The 20073-nt window shown below is 42.5% G+C and overlaps 2 protein-coding genes across 6 annotated transcripts in view; both read right to left on the reverse strand.

Annotated features, from left to right (window-relative positions):
* The window catches only part of LOC105566674 (synapse-associated protein of 47 kDa-like), a 77681-nt gene extending 69184 nt beyond the window's left edge, over nucleotides 1-8497 (reverse strand). For 2 of the 5 annotated variants that reach the window (XR_001009303.1, XM_012020862.1), the window contains exons 1-2: nucleotides 8061-8497; nucleotides 2644-2844 (exon numbers count right to left, since the gene is read on the reverse strand). Coding sequence is in view for 4 of the 5 variants with exons in the window: in XM_012020862.1 (XP_011876252.1) it covers nucleotides 2644-2844; nucleotides 8061-8203 (344 nt within the window). In the remaining variant the exon portion in view is untranslated. The remainder of the gene's footprint in view (nucleotides 1-2643; nucleotides 2845-8060) is intronic. The other 3 variants (XM_012020861.1, XM_012020859.1, XM_012020860.1) reach the window with 3 other exon arrangements.
* A 2472-nt stretch (nucleotides 8498-10969) lies between these two features.
* Nucleotides 10970-18638, reverse strand: LOC105566675 (mitochondrial pyruvate carrier 4-like). Its single transcript, XM_012020863.1, has 4 exons — nucleotides 18363-18638; nucleotides 14406-14446; nucleotides 13367-13563; nucleotides 10970-11955 (listed from the first exon to the last, which is right to left on the reverse strand). The coding sequence occupies exons 1-4, from the start codon at nucleotides 18445-18447 to the stop codon at nucleotides 11892-11894; spliced, it is 387 nt and encodes a 128-aa protein (XP_011876253.1). The 5' UTR covers nucleotides 18448-18638; the 3' UTR covers nucleotides 10970-11891.
* Between the last annotated feature and the right edge of the window lie 1435 nt (nucleotides 18639-20073).

Consider the following 20073-nt stretch of genomic DNA (forward strand, 5'->3'; position numbering starts at 1 on the left):
GAGAGAGAGAGAGAGAGAGAGAGAGAGAGAGAGAGAGAGAGAGAGAGAGAGAGAGAGAAGTAATTATATGCGCAACGTCACTTTAAAATAAAAAGTAATATGCCACTCACTGATACGAGTCGCAACAGCAAAATTGTACATCGCTAACTATATATGTTAAACTGTAACAATACAAAAATGTATACGATTATAGACTAATTATGCAAAATCGAAACTATTGTATTAAATACACTTTATATTTTATATTTAAATAAATGTGTATTTATTAAAACAATTATATAAAATACTACAAGTCTTCCTTTTAAATATGAACTCACAAAATTTTATACGTATGGTTTTGTCTCTAACACTTATTCGAATGCTCGTTGGAATCATTTGAATAAATAAAATAAAAGCACAGAACAGATGATTCATTTTGCACAAGTAGCAAATAACAAAAATGTAAGACACTTACCTTACCGATTTCTCTGCCGTTGCCCGATGCCGCCTGGGCCTGCTTCTCCTCTCAGATTTTCTTGTTGCACTTACACTCACAACACTTACTCGCGAAAATCGATCGCGCGAAATTTCGGACACTCCCGTACGCGATGTAAAATACCGTGAAATGCAGTAAGCGACGTTCTTTACTTCTTGCCCGTTCGAATTGCGAAGAACGACAGAGCGAATTACGCCGTGAACGCCGAAGTCGCACAAATTTCTCTCCCCGAAAATGGAACAGATTACACAAAATCGATAGATAATTAAAAGCGCGGTACGTAAACGAGATGTAAACGCGACAAAGTATACCGCGGTTTACATTCATGTTTTAGATGAGTTGGTCTCGTGAAATATCTATATACACGTTGATAAAGAGCCGTCGCTTCAACATGCAATTCGTTTCTCATCACAAGTTTTAGAATCTTAATAATTAATCGAGTAACGTTACTTGTCACCGATAAAGGTGTACAAATCAATAGCGTTTTATCCCTACATTCTTCGCGATCGGGTCTTGGAAACCGGTAACGTAAAAATAATATCACGCACGGAACAACTCTCGCTGCTACCTGCCGGCTCGACCTTCGACGAGCGAGTGATAAGTACGGAATTTTCCATTACGTAGATGGGCCAACGAATTCTCAACGTTTTTTTGTTGTTTTTCACTCGGCGCGGAGACGTACGATGTTTTTGCGTACCATCATTGTACTTGAAGGTCGCCGCGCTCTCATTCGCTCGCCGAACGTCGAGCCGGCGAGCAGTGGCACGAGTCGCTCCGTGCGTGGTATTATTTTTGCGTTGTCGGTTTCCAAGACTCGATCGTGAAGAATGTAAGGATAAAACGCTATTGATTTGGACTCCTTTATCAGTGACAAGTAACGCTACTAGATTAATTATTAAGTTTCTACAACTTGTAATGAGAAACGAATTGCGCGTTGAGGCGATGGCTCTTTATTAACGTGTACATGGATATTTTACGAGACTAACTCACCTAAAATATGAAAGTAAACCGTGGTACGTTGTCGCGGTTACATCTCGTTTACGCACCGCGCTTTTAACTATCTGTCGATTTCGTGTAATCTGTTCCATTTTCGGGAAGAGAGAGAGAGATATTTGTGCGACTTCGGCGTTCGCGCTGTAATTCGCTCTGTCGTTCTTCGCAACTCGAACGGGCAGGAAGTAAAGAACGTCGCTTACTGCATTTCACGGTATTTTACATCGCGTACGGGAGTGTCCGAAATTTCGCGAGTGAGTGCTGTGAGTGTAAGTGCAACAAGAAAATCTGAGAGGAGGAGCAGGCCCAGGCGGCATCGGGCAACGGCAGAGAAATCGTAAGGTAAGTGTCTTACTTTTTTTTATTTGCTAATTGTGCAAAATAAAGCATCTGTTCTGTGCTTTTATTTTATTTATTCAAATAATTTGAACGTGGATTCGAATAAGTGTTAGAGACAAAACCATACGTATAAAATTTTGTGAGTTCATATTTAAAAGGAAGACTTTCAGTATTCTATATAATTATTTTAATAAATACCTATTTTCAAAAATATTAAATATAAAGTATATTCAATACAATAGTCTGGATTTTACATAATTAGTCTATAATAATCGTATACATTTTTGTATTGTTACAGTTTAACATGTATCGTTAGCGATGTACAACTTTGCTGTTGCAAACCAGTGAGTGACAAATTACTTTTCATTTTAAATTGACGTTGCGCATACAATTACTTCTTCGCGTGTATAGAAATTCTTAAAAATATACGATGCATGACCACAAACTGCGCGCGCAAAGCGCGCGTTTTATTGTTTCTATCTTTATTAAAAAGACAACGTTTCGACCGTGGACTCCGGTCCTTTTCAAGTGTAGGGCAATCGCATAACAATTCTAAAGTCGGCAGAATTTAATTTATGCAACACTTGGAATAACGTAAACACAGAGCTAAAAACTTGCGATTGATTTTTAATCTTCTCCATTCTTTTTAAATTTCCCACATTTAATCAAAAAAGAGATCAGTTTCTCACATCAAGATGCATAAAAGAGAGATAGTGACTGAACTGCATATGGGCTTTATTTCTCTCTGGAAATAAGCCTGGTGCGATACACCGTTGACATAAAAACGACATTTCATACGCAACGACTTAATAAAACGTAAATATATTGATATCTACCTGCTTGCATCGTCATCCTTGATGTGCTCGCCGACGGGAGCCTGGGTTTCCTCGGGCTGGCTCTCCTCTGTCTCGGCTGCAGGCGGGGCCTCACCTTCGGCAGCCCCGGCGCCGCGGCTTAACCCGGGTATACCGCCACTCAACCAGCCGGACATTTGATTCTTTACCCCGGCGAACATCTCCAATTTATTGCCTTTCGGACTGCAAGACAAAGAACCACACTGATAACAAAAATATTTTAATAAAAAAAAATTACTTTACTCAAGAAAATTATTCATTAGGTGGCACTTAATAGCTTCTTAATTTAAACTTACAAAATAATAAACAAATTAAAACATGCATTTCTTTAATTTAAGTATTTATTAAATATGAAACAGTAAATAATTTGAATTTAAAAAATTTTACTTTAATTCTATAAAATGTTTACTAAGATACAAGTTTTACAGCGAAGAAAATTGAATTTCTTATTTGACAGAAACAATGATTTCATTTAATAAATAGTATTCTCTATCTCGTGAAATCTTTAGTTGAATGTAGAAAATGTAATGATTTAAATTAATTTACTTAATATGATGCACAGATTTACTTGAAATTTGATATTTTTATTTTAATAAAATAAATATGTACTTCAGTAAAAAAATACTTTTAAGTAAATCTATTTACTTCGTTTAAAAAAAGTTTTTTGTCAGTGCACATATCTTGAATCTGCTTATTGTCGAGAAATATGCTCTCTAAGGAAGCTCTCTCCATTTCACAAACGTCGGTTAACTATTAACCCGAGTTCAGTCAAGTCCCAATCTTTTTCTATCTTTGTTGTCTAAGAAGAGACAGAGAATCAATTAACCTTCGGTTAGCTGTTAACCGACGTTTGTGGAACTGGTCCTAAAAGTCAATCGGTGCATTATAACTGCGAACCCGTGAATATTCACTGTTTTAAGTGATAATCCACTGATCGACTTTTAGAGGGTGCGTTTAAATGGAAATCCCGAATAATAAAAAAAAAGAGTTGTACGTCTTCGCTAAAACATGGATTCTGCGCGATGTGCTCGAAAGGGAAACCGAAACCTTGACGACTGCGGATTAGGAATAACGGAACGTGAGATAATTGTTCGTATTGATCGCGGATGCCGAAGTGATTAATTAGGCAACGCTCCACAGCGTTGCGGCAACGAAAGCAATAGAAATATCCCGAGTAAACGCAACTCAATCGCAATGCAATTTTCTGTTTGCACAAGTTATAAAACACACTCAATAGACACAATGAAAAAGGGATATAAACGCCACGCTGTACGATAAACCGCAACGTACAACCGGTCGATTAATTAGATTAGTGCGGAGAAATCGGATTACACGAGAAAGCGTGGGCCTGGGCGGAATTACAAAACGCGACCTTTTTAATCACTTCCGCAAATTCGCGAGCGTAAAAGTTCGCCTCGTTTAAAAACTTCCTTACTCGGCCAAAATTTTATGTCCCGCCTGAGAGACGCGTTAGCTATAATTTATATTGCCGCGCCGCGCGCAGTAGGAAAGCGACTAATTATCAGTCAAAGGACTTGCAGGGACAAAATTCCCATTGGCATTAATTGCGCTCAAGCTGAATGAATTTCGGCGAAATAGATAAGGTCAACGAGAATTTCGAAATGCGTTAAACACGGGCTCGCGAGGGTGGTCGTGCAGCCCAATTTGCATACATAATAGGACGATAATATTCCACTTTTCCCGAATTAGTATATTCTCAGGAAGTATATGTACGTGCCCGTCAGGAAATTGTTTATACAAAATCCAGTTAACCGCAGTATTTTCTTTGCAAACAAAATTCGACTCCTCTACTCGTTGTACAAAGACGATAAGATACAATCGTAGAAAAATCAACTGTCGAAGTACCTTCGTGTCTCGTTCTGACGTCTGTTGATACAAAATACGAAAGTATCTGGAAAAATATTTACCTTCCAATGATCTTCGTTTTTACATGAAATAATTTAATTAATTAATTAACAGCTTTTAAAGAAGAAACTGTCAAGTGCACTTTCGAAAAGCACGCAATTCCATACTGCAAATTACATTTTTTTCCCCTTAAATGCAATTACACGGTTCGCCCAGCAATCAGTTTATTTCGTTATTTCATGCATAAAAGTATTGAAGTAAAAATGATCGGAAATTGTGTAAGTACTTTAAAGGATATTTTATATTTTATGTTGAAATGTACCATAATGAAATATATCTCTCTAAATTCTATTAATTTCCCCGATGACTGCTCAATACTTTTACGCGGATGCAAAATGACTGGATGAATTGAATCACGCGCAGGAAATATTACGTTTTGCACTTAAACAACCTCTCGATAGCGTTTGCATCCTGCGAAATGCACACGTCAAAAGTACACGCGTGCAATGTATGCACATAAACAGCGAATATTTAATTTCCGATTAAATTTTTTACCGAGGGGGAATGCGAATTTGTCGCGTGCGAACGCCCGGGCGTTATTGCAGACGAAGTGCGCGCGTGCTACGATTTCCATTTCGCGAATTCCGTACGACTGTACATATATTCGTCAGGTCGATCGAACGTGGAGCATCAACGGCCACCACGGAGGATTGATTTCGCGCGAGAGTGGACGGGGTCGTTGTGTGCGCTGACATTTGACGCCCGCCGTGTCATTGCGCACGCATCATTTCGCAGGAAATGCACAGCCGTGGGCACAGTCCGCGCGCTATCGTCGCGGAAGCGGCTCATAAGAATATATTTATTTTGTCAGTGCACGTCACGAGGAGAGGGAGACAGAGGCACGCATGTGCGATGACATGTTGCACGAAGGCGCGTCCGTCGGATTAATTGGGGTAGTGCACTCCGCGAAAACTCGTATTAAAGCGGGAGGCGGAGAGAGAATTTTTTAAAGTTTTATCGAGATTACGTATTTTCGGGGAAAATCAAGCGCGTGCGTGCGCGCGCGCGCGCGGCGGAGAAGTAATAAATAACAGATTGAAATTAATAAAATCCATTTTTTGTAAATAAAATATACATACGCCTCCCGTTATTTTTGGATTATACAAATGAAACGACGGCGAACGAATACGCGTTATGAATCACGCCTGCGTGAATGTACATAAGCTGTACCACTTAAATAATAAAGTTAGGAATTTTCGAAGGAAAGAGTCACGCGCGTGAAAATATATACGCGGCGGCTTATCGCGCTTCGAGATTAAACGTATTCGTAATGACCGAACGGCACACGTCCTTTGGCGTATTAAAGGTCCTTTCAAATGAGTTTTGCGTGGGGTTGCGTAATAAACTGCACACACACACGCGCGCGCATACGCACACACGCGAACTGCGTAAAACTCATTAATGTAGCACGTCGAACATTTCGTCGATATTACGAATCATAATTACTGCATACGTAGTCATAGAGATGTCTGCCGTTGCGACACGTCGGATAAACAGATGGTTATTATCGGCAACGTGTATCGGCGGACTGTGGCCTGAGCTTGTTATGATTTTTATCGGACGGATAAACGGGGCATCTGAACGATCCGTTCAACGAGATAATTCGTCTGATGGTCAAAGTCGAAGATGGAGGAAGGTTCCCTATTATGAGATAGCGGAGTTTCCGCTAAAGTTAACCCTTTGCACTCCGATTTATATTTCATCTATTTTCATCTATTGGTTTGGACTTGAAAAAATGTCGAGTGAGACTCGACAAAGAAGCTCCCGAGATAGAAACTGACGTCGAGTCACACTCGACATAGGAGTGCAAAGGGTTAATAGGCGTCGTCTACGTATTGGTTTCACCATGGATTTATTGCCCGTGGAGCGTTTGTCTAGGGGCTCGATTCTAGAATTCATTCGAGAGGAGAAACGTAGGGGAAAGTCCTCTGTTATGAGACAGGCTCCTAATACGGGACGGTGGAGTTTCTGCTAAATTAATTGGCATCGTCTGTGTTGGCTCCACCATGGATTTATTGCCCTTGGAGCGAAGTCTGTTTAGCGGACCATTGATTGTTAGATCGTGTAATCGGTGCGAAAAAAAGATAAAATTTGAAAACCTATCTATCTCATTAGATCTTATAGAAGATTTTCCTGTACGAACGTCTCGTCACGGAGAATTTAAATTCCCCGAAACGTTGATTCTCCCACTGTTCTATTCGTTTCCGTATCGACGACAGATTATCACCGATAAATATCGATCGTCCGCGAGACCTTATTACGATTGGACAGACAGGGATGAAGTAATTTATCCTGTTCTAGGATCGTATTTTGGGAACGAAATTGTATGTTAAAAATAACAGAACAGAAAGGAATAATGTTAAGACGCGAGAGGAAGAACATTAAAGGTGTGCAAAAACGTGATATCGCCGAGTCAATCGGAAACCATAAGCAAAAACACGCCATAAAGTATAACAGAACATTCCTAACAGTTTTGTTACATTATAATAAATACATATATGATAAAATTATAATTCGGTTTTACAATTGCATCGTAAACCTTACTTTCGTCGCGTTATTCGCGATGCACGTAAGAAATACGACGCTAAGCGACTTCTGAGGATCCAATCTGGATTTCAGCACGGCGGTAAATTCCGCAGAAATAGGATCGGCGCGAAATAGGGGAAATGTGTGGCGTCGTCCTTCCGAGCTCTCGCGCATTATCCATACTTGGGACGCAATCAAGTGCATGTACTCAAACCGACGAAAGAGGCGCGAGAATAAAAAAAAGTCGTGGGTGACGCGGGAAATGCGGCCGCGGAGGAAACGAGGAGGCGTCGCGTCGCGTCGGCGGTCGTGCAAAAATTCGGCGTCGCGACATCCCGCGCGGGATATCGCCGCGTCGCGCCAGTTTACGTAAGTCGGGGGCGTTATTGATCTAATCAGGAAAACGCGTCCTCGCCGAGGCGAGGAGGTTATGCCGTTGTCTCGAGCAACGTTCTCTCGAGGGCTAACGGAAGCGAGCCTTCGCGACTCGGCTCGCGATTAATACCAGCGAGGCCGCGAGAACGGGAAGTCCTGCCCGTTTTATTCGCGTCTCGCGGAATTCGGCTGCTCCTTGTCGCGCAACGTCCGGACGCCGGAATCCGCCCCGGAGACCCCGCGGGTTTCGAATTTTTCGCCGCCGCCGCCGCCGTCGTCGTCGTCGTCGTCGTCGTCGTGGCGGAGGAAGAATTCGCGTCCACGCAGAGCGGGAGGAGGATCGATTCGCGTAAGCGACAGCTCGCGTTCGCGGCGCAGTTAGCGAATCGCGCACGCACGACCGCGTCGCGGCGAGTAGCGACGGCGTAGCGACGGGAGACGAGGATCCGCGGAAAAGGCACACGGCGAGTCGCGGCTAGCAGACGACCCGCTCTCCCTCCCGCCCGCCCTTCCGTCCACCGTGTCGCCCCGTCGCAACGACGTTGCAGGTTATGGCAGGACAGGGGGAGTACCTGGTGTTGTTCTTTTTCTCGAGATCGCCGCCGGTCTCGACGTCCGGGGACGTCGGTTTGGGCACGTCGGGTGTCGCCTCGCTGCCGTTCTCGGGCTTCTTGCCCATCCAGTTGGACACCTGATTCGTCAGGCCGGAGAACATCTTGCGACGTACGTCGGCGAGCTCGGCTGGAGTCTGCTCCTCTCTCTTTCTTTCTTACTCACTTCCTCCCTCGACCGAACGACGACGTCTCTCGCTTACGACGTTAATCGAGCCGGAAATCGTCACCGAAGCCCTCGCGGGATCGGAGCGACAACGGATACAAGAATACCTCGTCCGTCCTCGCGACAGCGCAGCCACGAACTGCGTAAGCGGCACGTGCACGCGCGCAACTCGCGTCGCGCACCCGTCGCGACGCCAGCGCCGGCCGGCCTTGCGCGACGGGCCCGCGTACCACAGCCGACCATCGATTGCACGGCGACGCGGCGCGCGACGCGCGCAGCCGCCGTTTGATTGTCGGCGCACAGAAATCGCGATTCGCGCGATACGCCGCGCGATGACGAATGCTCCGAACGATTCCGAATCTCTGACGGTCGATCAGAACCCTACGACGAAGCCTAGATTCCCCACGACTTGGAAACGACGAGATTCGTTTTCTGTTCCCGCGCTGGTCGACTAGTGCAATAAATTCGAGTGAGACAAATATTTTTTTTTTCTCACTCTAGCTTGCTGCACATAGTTCACCAGTGCAGGAACGGAGAACAAGCCTACGGATTTAGAGAAAGGCGCCGGAATCGGAGCCCGTCGTACTGAACAACTAGAATTCTTAGAATTCTCATAGATCCTACCCCAGTCAGAAATGACTCGTCGACATCGAAACAGTCGTATTGACAGGGTTGGGAAAGTAGCTCGTTACTTGTAACGAAGTTACAGTTACTCTTTTTTGGTAACTCTAACTTAAGGGGATGCTGGAGTGATGCTGCACTTTTGGCACCTTTTGCTCCTAGAACTGTCAATTCGTGAAAACATTTGTGTAATATACAAATTATGCGGCTCTTGTGTACAAACCGACAGCTTGTATTCCAATAATCTGACTAAATCAGAGAACAGCGTGGTATCATTGGAATTAAGTTTGGAAGCCTAACAAAAAATCTATTCACTCGATTAAGTTATAGGTTAGGTATTCTATAACTTATTCGAGTGAATGGATTTTTTGTTAGGCTTCTAAACTTAATTTCAATTATACCACGCTGTTCTTTCACTTAAACTGAATAGTGGGACACTGTCGGTCCGTACACAAAAGCCACATAATTTGTATATTACACGAATGTTTTCACGAATTGACAGTTCTAAGAGCAAAAGGTGCCATTTAATAGTTACATTAATAGTCACTTTATATATTTTTTAAACCTCCGCAGATCGCATTAGGTCTTGCATGTGCACATAAACGCCTTCATCGACACTTTACAATTCAAATGCAGATTTAATATTTTTATTTTTTTATTGCACGAAAGTAACTGCAAAGTTACGATTCTGATGGGTAACTGTAACGCGTTACTTTTCAGAATTTGTAACGTCTAACTATTAGCGCAAAAACTGCAACTGTAACTAGATATTTTTATAAAGGGACTTTTCCAACCCTGCATATTGACGTCGATTCGACAGCGTTTCGACGTCGATCGACGAGTCATTTCTGACTGGGGCAAAATTTGCCGATTTGAGGCGATTTTTGGCGATTGTTTGGCACATATGGCAAAGTGTACCAAAGCGTACACTCGGCGTCACGAATGCTTTTACACCTGAAAATAGCCGTCAAGTTCAATATATTCCGATAGAAAAATTCATTTTATTAAAATCAATTTTCTATTGGATATTTTAGCATCTTTCTTCGGGGGTAAAGGCATTTATGAGCGTACACTCTGCTATTTGTATCAAACAGTCGCCAAAAATAGCCTTTGATCGACAGAGATTGATGACGAAGATTCGGCGCGCTTCTTGTAATCGTCTCAAATACTTTCTGCATTTTCTTTATAAATAACATCGAGAAGACGTAGAGTCTATAATGTATGTATCTTGCTGTGCTCTTACTCTTGACGAATAATATTGGGAAGAGCAGGATAAGTGTATATACTGTATGCATAGAATTTCTTTTCCTCTGCGATACGCCGTGTTTTAATTTATGACAGACCTGGGAAGCGCAATCTTGGCCCAGAGTCAATATTTCAGGAAAATTGAATTTATAATAGAACGGCTAAGGTTGAAAATTTAATTTCCCTCGGGGAGTCGAACCGTAAAAGAATATTAATAAATAACGATGGCTCTTGATACTATGCGATTCCTCCGATCAAAAGCGCGGGCAAAATAACAGGTAGATTCGAGCGATAAACAATTGTCGACAAAACAGCTCGGATTTCCGCTCTAACTTAACAAAGATGAGTAACAGGTCTTTTACTGGTTAGGTCGAGATAAACTCACAGTGAAGATTAAATTAATAGACAGATTAATGAAAAAAAAAAAACTTAACGACCGATAAAACACGCGAGTTCGGGTCTGATGGCTCGGCGAATCCGAGAACTTCTCCCGTAATGTCTCTTCTAAACCCCGTGACACGCCTGCCTGAACAGCAACGCATCGTCGCGGAAGGGTGATAAAACCCATTAATCAAATAAGATTTGATCCTCCGATCGGCGGATGTAAAATATCCCCGTGCTCGGCGCACGGCCAGGATACGAGACGTCGACGCGCATTATTTCCGTTATTAAAGCGCGATATCGAGTACGGCGTCGTAAAAGCAATGTTTCATCGCCCGACAACTTACCACCATCCGTGGGACAATCGAGCACTTTTACCCTCCGGCAATTAGGTGCGTCGCGTTGAACGTCGACGCCTCGGGTGCGGTCGGTCGCTAGGATTTCACAACGCAGCGACATTAAAAATATCTGTAATTTTATTTCAACTTTGATCGGAGCGAGAGGCAGTTACAACGATATTACGATATTGACACGTATAACAACTTTGTATGGTTTGTCCGCTGCCCTTTGAAGCGCCGCGTCACACCGATATGTCATGCGGAAGCACCGTGAGCGTCGTTACGTCTAGAGGTAGAGCGCACGTGGTGGCGTTAATGGCCGATATACGCAGGTACAATCGTGCGGTCGATGGGACTGATAGCGCGCGATGCGACACGTGCGATTCGTTATAGTCACACCTGGCCGTCCTCGGCCGAGACTCTGTTCGTCCTGTATAGTTGTACTCCTTATCTACGTAGCGTACAATCGTTTATCGCGCAGCACCCGAACTGAATAATGTCACGCCGTGTGCCACACGTATCACAGTTTGGCACCAAGAAAATTAATTAATTCTTTTATCTTACTTGTGAAACTCGCTATGTGCCTTTCGATCGGTCCCAGAGACGTCTAATAGCTATCGCGAAAACATTTGCAAACGACGACAATCGAATATCTTGAAGTTATTTGGGGACGACATTACTCAGCGAACACAAATGTGGCATTTACATAACGTTGATGTAACTGCTACAAACTGCGTTTACCGGGTGGTTCAGGTCCATTAGACTATTAGAGAATATGCTGCGAGCATAGACAGATCGAACGTAATATCTTTTCGTAATTTTAAAGTTAAGACCTGACTTAATGTACCACTGATTCGTCCTTGAAGTTTCACATTCGTTATTTAGACATATTGGTCGGATACGCTAGATATCACGTCACTAGACTACTCGTCCCGACGTGCTAAAATGGTAACCTAAACATTTCAAACTTAGCGAAGAATTAAATATTCTTTCCTTCGTTTCCCTAGGAATGTGTATCTATATCTATATGTACAGTTATCGTCAGTGAGCTGCGTCTGACGGGATCGCTTTCGTTGCCTTCAGAGTTGCTTGCTGGCGGTGATACCTGAGACAAATATTAATTTGGTAAAGTTAAAGCCCCGGGAGAGTGGCTGGAGGCAGAGTCGCGACATCAAACGTTATAAATTATGCGAAAAGCCGTGAGCAAAACAGGAAAATGCCGGCAGACTCACTTAAGCGATTTCTGCGACATCGTTCAGAGAATTCTGCGGAAACAAGATTTTTACTTTATAATCACCAAAGACCCGTTTCTATGTCAGCGTAATAGAAATGGCATTCGCAAGATACAGAAACGAAAATATCGCGAGGCGTGAATCTGTCGGACGAAACCTCGAGGGGTAGACCGCTGGCCAAAATCGTGTACATACACCAATGGCCTACTAATGCCCAGTGGGAATTCCGTCATCTTATTATCACATTTTATCTTATTTACCTTGTTGTATCTTATTTTATCTTTATAATGTCCCAGCAATGCCCAAACTAATGCCCAGTAATGCCGTAAATTTGTACACCACCCAGATAGCACACATAGTTCTATGAATATTCTTCTGGAGTGAAAATATTCTTAATTTCAGAGTATTCCAATCAAATATTCTATAAATATGTATAGATTATTACAATTAGAAATCATATATTCATAACAAAGTAGAACGTTTTTAGAATATTCGTCGAGAATGTCTTTGGAATATTCGTTCATCATTTTTTGATAGTCATCGACTTTAAGTATTGCACATTGTTTATTGTGTAATACACTTATCTTATGCAAAAGGCAGTGAAACCTGTGATCGTACCATATATAACCGACACGCTATATTCGATAGATTATTCGATTCGCATTCGAAAAAGATTTATAGTAGTGCCAGTCGAATCTCAAGTAGAACATATTAGTCATGAATTCAACATCAAGATGACATCATTTTTTTATAATTTTTTTATGCATCACGGGTGACGTCAAAATAGCCCACCGAGAGCACCTATTTGTGACATCGTTAAGACATCAAGATGTTGTAAAAATGATCTTGTTTTACAAAGCAAAGTTAATTAAATATTATACATAAAAAATAAATTGAAGTAATATAAGATGAACATAATATACGACTGATCATGTAATCTGTAATAATCTATTATTGTACACATCACGAATATCATAAAACAGCATGTCCTAAATCAGTCATTGCAAAGTAAATCTTGATGTCGATCATTTTATGACGTAAAATTCATCATTTTAATGTCACATTGACGTTTTCGTGATTAACTTGTTCTACTTGGGATGTTCCACGAACACGAGACAAATATATAAGAATGACCTATGGAATATTCCAAATATTCTCCAAGAATATTCTTGAAATGTTCGTAGGAGGATCTTGTGCTATCTGGGAATGTCCTCAGCGGTTTACCCCTCGCGAATCTGATAGAATTTTACGGTACGAGTTGACAAGTTACACCAAAGAAATTACCTCAGGGCCCTCGTTATTTGGTATATAGCCGTGAACGCGACGAAGAGGTTCACGCTAAAGAGATTCCAGTTTCTCGGGCTGATGGCCAGGGAGTATCTGGTCCAGATCAACCCCGTGATACCCAGGGCACAGGACTGAGTGGGGGAGATTTTGTTCGGTGGTCTCTGCAAGTCACCAATGCCGGCGATTACGAGGCCCTACAAATTATAGGAGTAGCGATTTACATATCTCTTGTTACTGGTCTTGTCTATTTTCAACATTTGTATCTGTGTGCACGCTATAATGGGAAAATCGACGAATTTTACATATCGCACGTTTGACCACAGTTCTGCTTGTTTTTTTTTAGACACGTACACATAAATAAATGAAAAAATTTGTCCGCTGTAAAACAGATTTAAATAGCGTAATAACGAGCGCGCATAAATCGTTCCGCGTTTCGTAATGTATGCATATCACGGGATTAATATTTGTATCATTTCTTTATATTTATATTTCACGCTTTGTAGCAACATGTGAAATGTCATACGCCGTTAAAACAAATATCCCGTAAAACCGTATTTCAACCGTAAAAATATGTATATATTTTTTTTACAATGATAAAACGCACGTATTTATTTATTACTGAAAATTGCCGCACACCCATTGAATTGAAATGATTATAGCACGAATGAACGCAGCAGCGTTCGGGGTATTTCTGTAACGAATCTGTTTGCCAGCACCCATTTGATAGCAACTGCCTTGAAACAGAATTGTGTACCTACATGCAAGCTATTATTTAATCACGTGACGTTTTACGATACTTTTAAAGAGATGAAAAGAAGAGAAAAAGGGAGAACTCTAGGCAAGTAAAAGCAAACTTTAAAGGGAAGTTCCGCGTTACGAAGCTGTTTTATTGCGAAAATCTACGTTCCGCGTTTACATAACGCCGTTTGAGCGCCCTGGATCGTCCCCATTCGCTTGCTACTCGATTAAGTTATCAGAATCGCGACACGGGTCAGTAATAACGATCTATCGAAAGAATGAAAACATTGTTACTAACCCACTTGAAGGCCGGTGCCCAGAAGAAGATGGTCTGTGGACCTAGAAAAAAAAGACACGTATTGCAATCAACATGAATTACGCGTGTATGTAAATGGCGCAATGCTCTCGCGTTTATGTTATCGGTCTCGCGCGCGTGTACTAGCTATGCTTACACTTGGCGCGAGACACTACCGTGTCTCGTGATTATACGGTGTCTACAATAAGATCTTCGAAGGGTAAACCGCTGACCAAAATCATGTAGGTACGCCAATGCCTACTAATGACTAGATCTTTTTCATTTTTTTTTTGAGATTCTTTATAATGCCCCAGCAAGGCCAAATAACACCCATTGATACCCCAAAAAATTCCTAATAATGTCTAGCAATGCCCGAAATCCGCTGGTGGTTTCTGCATCTTGCCCTATGTAAAAATGCTAAAAGTGAGCGGCTTTGTCTCTTTTTAAAGGGGACAGTTGGAAGAAGACAGGGCTACTTACTTTTAGAGACCCTGTAATCAGAGACTGGCCGTAAGAGTTCGTCAAATTCCTGCGAGTGAGAGAGAAATATAGGCTGTCTCACTCTTCTACGTATCGTAACAATCGTAGAAGAGTGAGACAGCCTATGTTTCTCTCTCACTCGCAGGAATTTGACGAACTCTTATGGCCAGTCTCTGATTACAGGGTCTCTACAAGTGAGTAGCCTTGTCTCTTTTTAACTGTCCCCACAAAGCCGTTCGCTTTGAACACTTTCACTATGTTGCAAGATACAGAATTGACCCCCTGTACACAGACTGGCCAGAAGGTTTACTCCCCTCAAAGATCTTTAAGATGTAAAATTTAAGAAAGTGACCTGTCACAATCAAATGCGAGGAGAATACTCGACTGCAAGTGGTCATTTTCCTAAATCTTACAACTCCTTAGAGAGAGATAGAGATCTGATTGCAGACGCCGCATTAGATCCGCGGTCAGCTTGTTTTCCATTCAACTGTCTTTCTTACAATTCTATCGAGGCGCTCGACGCAATATCGGGACTTTCCTTTATTTACATATGTAGAGAAAAGTCCCCTATTTTGAAATAAGCTTCTAACATAAGATAGCAGTTTTTCAACGTCCAAATTCAATCACAAATTTTTTTTCGCAAATGATTACACGATCTAACAATCAGTTTTCCTCTAAACAGATTTCACTTCAAGGGCAATCAATTCATGACGGAACCAACAAATGTTGTCTATTAATTTAGCAGCAACCTCGCTATCTCATACTAGGAACATGTCTCATAATAGAGCACGTTCCTCTGTTAATATTGAAAAAATACATTTTAGACGCGAAATGTGAAGAGCCGGAAGCTTGGAAGAGTACAGTTCCACCGCAATCAAACGCGATAATCAATGCACCAGCCCGATTGTATCGGCGCGTCCCCGCCGCAGCGTGTATACCCTCGTATACCCTTGACTCTATTCGCTCCATCTGTTCGAGCTTCCGCTCTGATAGCCTAAGTAAATTCGTCAGAGCAACTTTGACACGGGCACGATGCCGCGCGGCCTCGTTCGCCATCCATCGCAATTCGGTGAAGGCACGACCGCCTCGTCTGGCTCGGCAGCCACGCGAAAAGGCACGTTGGTGGAAAATAGGACAACCCGATACAACTCGCGGAATGAACAAATACCGACACTCCCCGCGCCTAATAATAATTTCGTTGTATGTTGCCTCGCACTATACATCGATTACCATTCGATGTTGAAACACAGCCTCTTATGCCAAAGCTAGGAACGTAAACATTATTCAATGGACGGTTCAGTTACGAGTAGAGGAAAGTCCTCTATTATAAGATAGATATCTAATACGAGATAGCAGGTTTTCAACGCCCAAATTCAATTATATTGAATTTATAGGCTCCAAATAATCAATTTGCTAATAGAGAAAAGTCCTCTATTATGGGATAGGATTCTATAATAATACGAGATAGCAGGTTTTCAACACTCAAATTCAATTATATTGAATTTATAGGCTCCAAATAATAGAGGAAAGTCCTCTATTATGGGATAGGATTCAAATATGAGGTGGCAGGTTTTCAACGCCCAAATTCAATTATATTGAATTTATAGGCTCCTAATAATGCTACATCAATTTGTTAACAAAGGAACGTCCTCTATTATAAGATAGATTTCTAATGTGAAATAGTAAGTTTTCAACACCCAAATTCAATCACAAGTCTTTCTTCGCAACGATTACACGATTGAACAATGAATTTTCCACTAAACGGATTTCGCTCCAAGGACAACAAATTCATGATGGAATCAACTGATGATGCCCTGTTGACTTAACGGAAACTCCGCCACCCCGTATTAGGATCCCGTCTCATAAGAGGGGACTTTACAATTTAATATGGCGATACCAGTGAGCGTCTTATAAACTCACGAGACGGTCGATATCGGGCTCAGTTTATAAAATCACTTGCATCTGTGAAACGAGATAAATTCAGCATCATCAATTTTTCCAATCGCCGACGTAATTCTTTCATTCATCGCCAACGATTTACCGGCAATCATCGTTTATTCTCCCCTCGATTTCGACGGGCGCCTGCGATACGCGTGAACTTGTAGATTAAAATCTAGGATAATAAGACTGCGAACATTAAACGGGGTCCAAGGTTGACGATATCGCGAACGAGCTACGCACGTCTCGATCGGCGAGTGAAAAGAAAAAGACACGCGAGAAACGCGTACGTACGGCCGCGATATGGAAATTGCAGCGAGCGACACATTAATTAATCCAGAATGCAGATACGCGGACTAATTTAAGAAGGCGGCCTCGAAGGGGACTGCATTGTATAAAGAGCCTGGGTGTTTTGCTATTCGCGTGCCGCCGTCGGCGAGTCGCCAAGTCTCGCGATATCAATATGCGGAAAAGGTGCTTGCGTCACTAAGTAGCCGGCGATAAACGACGAGATAGAACTATCGGGCCACAACATATACATTTCCGCGTACCGACTTATCGCGACTGCGGTAGATATCGATATTAAAACCCGGTAAACATTAGTAATAATCGACCCGGTGGTCACCCACGGTAGTTCGAGGAAAGTCCTCTACTATGAGATGGTTTTCAACGTCCAAATTCGATTACAAGTCCTTTTTCCGCAACGATTACGCGGGGTCCCAGCGAGAAATGACTCTGTCGATCGACTCTACATCGTTTCGACGAAGCATTTCTCACCGAGGTTCCCATTTCCTCTCAGTACTACTGACGGCACCTCCAGCAAGTCTTGAGCATTCAGTGTCAAAGAAAAGGCGCGGATGGTTGCACTCGGAAAAGAATAACATGTGTTATTACGAAGGATACTGAGGTCTTATTTGAGACTGATTTTCTCAGGTCCAGTTTCACAAACGTCGGTTAACTGTTAACCAGAGTTCAGTCGACTCCCTATCTTTCTCTATCTTGTTATCCAAGAAGAGACAGAGGATCAATTAACCATGGGTTAGCGGTTAAACGACGTTTGTGAAACTGGCCCTCAGAGGCCGAATTGAGTAACAGCGCCCAGTACTGGCAGCAATGCTGAGAAGAAATGGTAACAGACCCGCGTTCTAACAGTCAATTTCCCACCAAACAGATTTCAGTCCAGGGGCAATGAACTCGTGGTGGAACCGACAGATAATGCCTCGTAATTTAGCTGAAACTCCGCTATCTCGTATTAGGAGTCTATCTCATAACAGGGGGACTTTCTAATGACACTTCGCGATCGATGCATAACGATAAGCTGGATGCGCAGCGAAACGATTCACCAACACAATCCCGGGGAGAAAAATATCGTTTATCTAAAAAAAACCACGTCACGTCCGGTGCATCTTTCACAATCAGTCCGTCACGCAAGCACACACACATGCACACGAACACGCCCGCGCGCACGCACGCAAAACACACACACACACAGACACGTGCTGGAGGCACGTGCCACCTGCTCGGATCGACCGCTTTACCAACCAGCTGGATGTTTCCACAGAGGCTGCAGCTTCTCGGGCACGAACTTGCCGATGGCGTTCATCGAGTTCTTGTAGATCACCGACATGGCCAGGCCTGTTCGCGGGTGCGAGTCGTCGACGCGGCGCGGCTGACGCGGATGACTCGGCGTGCGATCGTGGCGAGCAGCGGACACGGACGGGGGCAATCACGGCATCCGCGCGCCGCGATCGAGAAACGCCAAGTGTCCGGATTGGTCGCGACGCTCGCGCGGCTGCTCCCCACGACCTTCCCGGCTCTCGCCGCACGCCGACGGGGATCTGGCCCAGCCTCGCGGGCCGCGCGGACGGGGAGCGGTGGCTCCTCGCTGAGACCGCGTCGGAGACGGACGTGGCTAGACCTGAAATATTTCCCCAGCTACCTTGGATCCACGATGTGGCCAGGCCGCAACGCGAAAACGATGGGGGTTGGTTACACGGGGGTGGCCGCGAAGCTGACCCCACGTGTAAATATAGACGACGGATCGATGGCAAGTTTGCGCAGACACGGACTCTCCGTCAAGCGGCGCCAATTTGACAGAAATGTTATTCCTCTAATTTTAGCAGGCGTCCTTTTGCTAAATTTGCCAAACGCCAATGTAGTTTGCGGACACGCAGTCGTGCTCGAGGAACTTGCGTGAATATTTGCAATTTAGTCGTGAAAACTCCAATTTATGAGCGAACGGCCTCGTCAATTTTCAAACCTGAAAATTTTTCTTAGAAGAATTACCAAGTTTTGCAATTTTATAATAAACGAATTGAATTTCATGATGTTATAGATAATAAATATTAAATAAGATCGCACGATAAAGACGTGGAGTACAAAAGCACGCGGAAGAGCCTTCAAGACATAATTAGTGCTAGTTTCTCTCGTAACTGGTTAAATCTGGTTACGTACGTAGTCTATACATGTGTACAAAACTGGTATAGTACACGACCTTGCGGAAGTGCTTGCTGACATTGGCCGAGAGTTCCAAATCGGACACTCGGATGTTCGCCAAGTTGACTTCATTCTTACGACAGTCATTCTCTATTAATAAAACACAGTGCACTTGTTCCGCAATGCCATTTCTTGAGATGATTACTAGTTTCGAACAATATTTATATATCGAAAGCAAGATAATATAATCGAGATAACTTATTACTAAATCATATAAATCACTATAATAAAACAGAATAGATATAAGAAACACATTATTGCGTATATACACAATTATTATATTTAATTTTATGACGTCTACGTTTTTTTAACAGCGTCGTAAAAAATATATATATATATACATATTGTAGGCAAATGTATAAGTAAAACGCAAGTAAAAAATTGAGCTTGACATCAGAATATTTATAATAGTCGAATAATTGCACCGCCCAATTTTCTAACTATATCGTTTCTAAATAACGTCGTTTGTCAAATCGAAGACGATGCGCATCTAATCGTTTATTATCGAAATAACAAAAGCGGAACATCCTGTCGATATATTATATCGATCGGAGACAATTTTTATTATAAACAAAGATCCATAAGCTAAGAAAACTTTTGAAGTAATTTTATACATTATAGTTATCATAACGTAGTGGGAAATTTAAATTAAATACGGACATGTATTATGGAACTTGTCGGAATAGATTCTGATTGAGTTTACTTCGTTTTCTCAATAGAAATCTTGAAAATAACTAAAACCAACAGTACACAATAC

The sequence above is a fragment of the Vollenhovia emeryi genome, unplaced genomic scaffold (assembly GCF_000949405.1).
Source record: "Vollenhovia emeryi isolate VEMERY1.0 unplaced genomic scaffold, V.emery_V1.0 DF939143.1, whole genome shotgun sequence".
NCBI lineage: Eukaryota > Metazoa > Arthropoda > Insecta > Hymenoptera > Formicidae > Vollenhovia > Vollenhovia emeryi.